The 4,682-nt window shown below is 34.9% G+C and overlaps 1 protein-coding gene across 1 annotated transcript; it reads left to right on the forward strand.

The window, feature by feature from the left end:
- Positions 1–1,235: 1,235 nt before the first annotated feature.
- LOC122731874 (olfactory receptor 1094-like) lies at positions 1,236–2,169 on the forward strand. The gene is given in 2 exon segments (XM_043972130.1): positions 1,236–1,918; positions 1,920–2,169. Coding segments are annotated over 2 exon segments (933 nt in total).
- The last annotated feature ends 2,513 nt before the right edge of the window (positions 2,170–4,682 follow it).

A 4,682-nucleotide genomic window follows, 5' to 3' on the forward strand; every position in this document is an offset into this window, starting at 1 on the left:
ATAAATATATACTGAAGATCTCCTATAATAGAATTAAGACGTATGAGTTGCATCTTGAAGAGGATAAAATATTTTAGAGATGCATTTTAGATGAGAAGTCATTCATAGTTTAGGGGGAAAAAAGAGAGTTGGGAGACAGAATTCCTAGTTCACATAATAGTAAATAGAAAAAATATTCTTGATTATAAAGTTAGTAATAGGAATAATAAATAATAAGCCTTGGATAATAGGCTAGAAAAATTTTGGAAAGCAGTTAAAAATGACAGAATTTTGCAAATTGAACATTTAATATCAACATGCCACAAGAATGTTTTTTATCAACTTTAAAATTGAATAATTTATGACCATTTGACAAATAATTGAGATTTCCAGATATTAGTGGCCTTCTCTGTAAAATGAGATACTTGAACTTGAATACTCCAAAGTTTTCCCTTTAAACAAATCGGATGAAGTCATGGTTGGGACAATTTAAGACTAGAAATAACATCATGAGATTTTGATTGACTTTTGGATATTTTCCCCTCAGAAAAACAAAACAAAACAAAACAAAAACCTTCTTTCTCTCATCCATACCAAGCTTGTCCTTCATATATATGTGTTATCATTACAAAGGCAAACAAATGGACTTCTAAACTAATTAAATGACGTTTCCTTATTTGCTGAGTCTATACTATACCTGTAATTATGATTATCTTTTTTTTAATAGTAAAGGGTATTCTAAGTTACATAAATGTTGATTAAAATGTGGGGGGGAGGACAGCTAGCTGGCGCAGTGGATAGAGCACCGGCCCTGGAGTCAGGAGTACCTGAGTTCAAATCCGGCCTCAGACACTTAACACTTACTAGCTGTGTGACTCTGGGCAAGTCACTTAACCCCAATTGCCTCCCTAAAAAAAAAATGGGGGGAAGCCTCCTCATTCAGTTTTCAGTTTAAACAAATAACTCCTTTCCCATCCAACAGACTCATTTAATTGTAGAGAGAGTACCAATAGCATACTTCTTTCCCTCAATATTGCTTGGACCGATTAATGTATTGGGTAGCACCAAGGGTATGTAAATATTAATGTGACCAATGCTATGGGTTGCAAATATACCAAACACTGACTGCAATAAGGCATTCTATGCCATACAGCAGTGTACATAGTAGATGCTCAAAAAAAGTGTATTGAACTGTTTTAAATAATGTCCACAATTCTCCTTTGTCTTTAGGGTTGGATAAATGTTAAAAAGAAATCATGTCTAATCACACAGAAGTTACCATGTTTGTTTTGATGGGCTTCACAAAGAATCTGGAGCTACAAATTATCCTTTTTGTTTTATTCCTAGCAGTCTATCTCTTTACAGTGGTGGGGAATCTGGGATTGGTGGTGTTGGTTGTGGTGGATTCCCGGCTCCACACTCCCATGTACCATTTCTTGAGTGTCTTGTCTTTCTTGGATGCCTGCTATTCCTCAGTGATCACACCTAAGATGTTAGTCAATTTTTTGGTAGAGAATAAGACCATTTCCTTCTCTGGTTGTGTAGCCCAGATGCTTATCTCTGTAACTTTTGGGACTACTGAGTGTTTCCTCTTGGCTGCCATGGCATATGACCGCTATGTAGCAATCTGTAACCCATTGCTATACACAGCCATCATGACTCCACGAGTCTATGTGCCTCTCATCATTGGTTCATACATAGGGGGTATTTTACATGCCATTTTACACACTGTGGCTACATTTAGTTTATCCTTTTGTGCCTCCAATTTGATAAAACACATCTTCTGTGATATCCCTCCACTCCTGGCCATCTCCTGTTCTGACACCCATATCAATGAACTGTTGCTTTTCACCTTTGTGAGCTCAATTGAGATCTTCACCATCCTGATTGTCCTGGTTTCCTATGGCTTCATCCTGGTTGCTATTCTGAGGATCCGTTCAAGGGAGAAGGAAAGTCTTCTCCACCTGTGGCTCTCACCTGACAGGTGTTTCCATCTACCATGGCACTATCCTCTTCATGTATCTTAGGCCCACAACCAGTTATGCTTTGGGTCATGACATGGTGGTATCTGTGTTTTATACCATTGTGATACCTATGTTAAACCCCATCATCTATAGCTTGAGGAATAAAGATGTGAAAGAGGCAGTAAAAAAAGTTTTGGGGAGCAACAAGTTCACTAATCACCTTTAAATACAGAAGTAAATGTCAGATGAAAGCAATAGGTCATATGATAGACTTGATGAAATAAAATTAAAATAGTCAAAAATAAAATCAAACCTCATGATTTATCTCACTGTTATTCAATCTGATCTTAATGTTAATTCATGTTATAGTAATGTGATTATGCAGTTTGATTCTCGTGTCTATTTGTATTTTACCACTTACCTATAAAGGATCTCTACATAAGTCTAAAAATATACTTGTCTTTCTTAATAGCAGTTCTCCTCTTTTATGACATGCTTTTTTAGATCCTTGAACAAAATACTGTTTTGAGGACTATTGCTGTGGTTTATTTGTCCTACACGTATGTTGCTACATATAACTAGGTTAAATATAGCTGCTTTATTAACAAGATAAGCCAAAAGTTGTCCAAGGATAGGGACCTTGATACATACACAAAAGGACTGTAGAGTGAATTTCTTTACTGGAATGGAAAAACTCTCACCATTTCTGGGCAAAAATTAAATATGATCATTTCTGGCATAGTTAATGTATTACATGTCTTCAGTAAAATTAGCTGATATCTCATATGTGTGTGTGTGTGTGGGGGAGGGTTATAAACTCCAGAATAACATATGAATTTAGTAGCATTATGCAAGGTAATAAAAACCAGAAAGTATAGGGAACACAATCATCAGTAAGAAATTTTGAAATAGTTTTGTGAAATAGTGTAAAATAATAGAAACAGAAATAGAAGATGAGCACTCATCTGTAAAAGCAAATCCTACACAAATCTAAAAATAAATGGGGAAAAGACAAAATGGAAGCAACCTAGAGGAAGTAATCAGCAAAATATAAAATAGTCATTTTCAATGAAGACATTAATTATAAAATTATGAATACTTGCAAATGCATATTTAACGTGTGATAACTTAAGTACTTGAAAAATGATTGAAAATGGTTATTGAGGGCAGCTAAGGGGCGCTGGGGGCAGCTAGGTGGCACAGTGGAAAAAGCACCATGCGTGGATTCAGGAGGACCTGAGTTCAAGTCCAGCCTCAGACACTTGACACTTACTAGCTGTGTGACCCTGGGCAAGTCAGTAAACCCTCATTGCCCACCAAAAAAAAAAAAATGGTTATTGATCTCCATCTTAGCAATAATAGACACAAAAGTTTTTTTTTTAAGTTTTGCCATCTTCTCCACCAATATTTTAATACCTTACTCTAGAAAAGAATATATTTTTCTAAAATAAAATTATTTTTATTTCACAGAATTTGTTTGTATTTACATCTTATCTCCCTCCTACATTGTCAAATATTTGAAGCAGCATTTAATTTACATACTTTGGATTTTCCTAAACCACATTGCACATAGGTGAAGCCTAATAAATTCTGATTGATTAAAACTGAGTTAATTACTTTAGCATACTATATTATGATTAAATACTTTTCAGAATGGAAAAAAATCTGTTACTCAAAGTGGAACCACAATATCTCTGTTCCTCCTTTAACAAATATCAGAGTAATAGATTATAGGTTTAGAATTTTTAAATTTTTCTTTTTAGCTCCAAATTCTCTCTCCCTATATTATTTCCCCACTCATTGAGATAGCAAGAAAAATGATACATTTTTATACATGTAAAGTTATGGAAAATACATAAGCCATTTTCCTCCCAAGAGCAAAGAAAAAAAAAGGGAAAAAATGCTTAAATTTATACTCCAAGTTCTCTATCTGGAATAGACTAGGATTTTTTTTTAATTTATTTATTTATATTTTTTAGTGAGGCAATTAGGGTTAAGTGACTTGCCGAGGGTCACACAGCTAGTAAGTGTTAAGTGTCTGAGGCCGGATTTGAACTCGGGTACTCCTGACTCCAGGGCCGGTGCTTTATCCACTGCGCCACCTAGCTCCCCCTAGGTTTTTTGTTTTTTTTTTTTTATCTCAAATCCTTTTGGATTCTCTTGGATCTTTGTATTTATCAAAGTTACTTTCTTTCACAGTTGATTATTGCGATAATATTGCCATTACACTATTCTTCTGTTTATTTTCACTTCATTTTGTACCAGTTCATATTGTTCTTTCCCGGTATTTCAAAAACCATTCCCTTTACCATTTCTTAGAACACAATAATATTCTCTCACATTCATACCCCATAACTTGTTCAGTCATTACATTACTGATGGGCACCCCTTCAGTTTCTGAGTTTTTGCCTCCTTTAGAAGGCTGCTATTGTTCTGAGCTGTTTTTTTACACATGGGCACTTCCCTTACTTTGAATTCTTTGAGTACAGACCTAGTATCATTATTGTTAGGTCATAACGTATGTACAATTTTATAGCCCTATGGATGTAGTTTGAAATAGAACTCCAGAATGATTACATGAGTCTATACCTCTACTAACAGTGAATTTTCCCACATCCCCTCCAGCTTTTTAAAAATTTTTCCTTTTCTGTCATATTAGGCAATCTGATGGGAGTATGATGGTAACTCAGAGTTGTTTTAATTTGCATTGTTCTAATTATTCCTATGGAGCAGTTACGT

This window comes from Dromiciops gliroides, chromosome 6 (genome assembly GCF_019393635.1).
Source record: "Dromiciops gliroides isolate mDroGli1 chromosome 6, mDroGli1.pri, whole genome shotgun sequence".
In the NCBI taxonomy this organism is placed as follows: domain Eukaryota; kingdom Metazoa; phylum Chordata; class Mammalia; order Microbiotheria; family Microbiotheriidae; genus Dromiciops; species Dromiciops gliroides.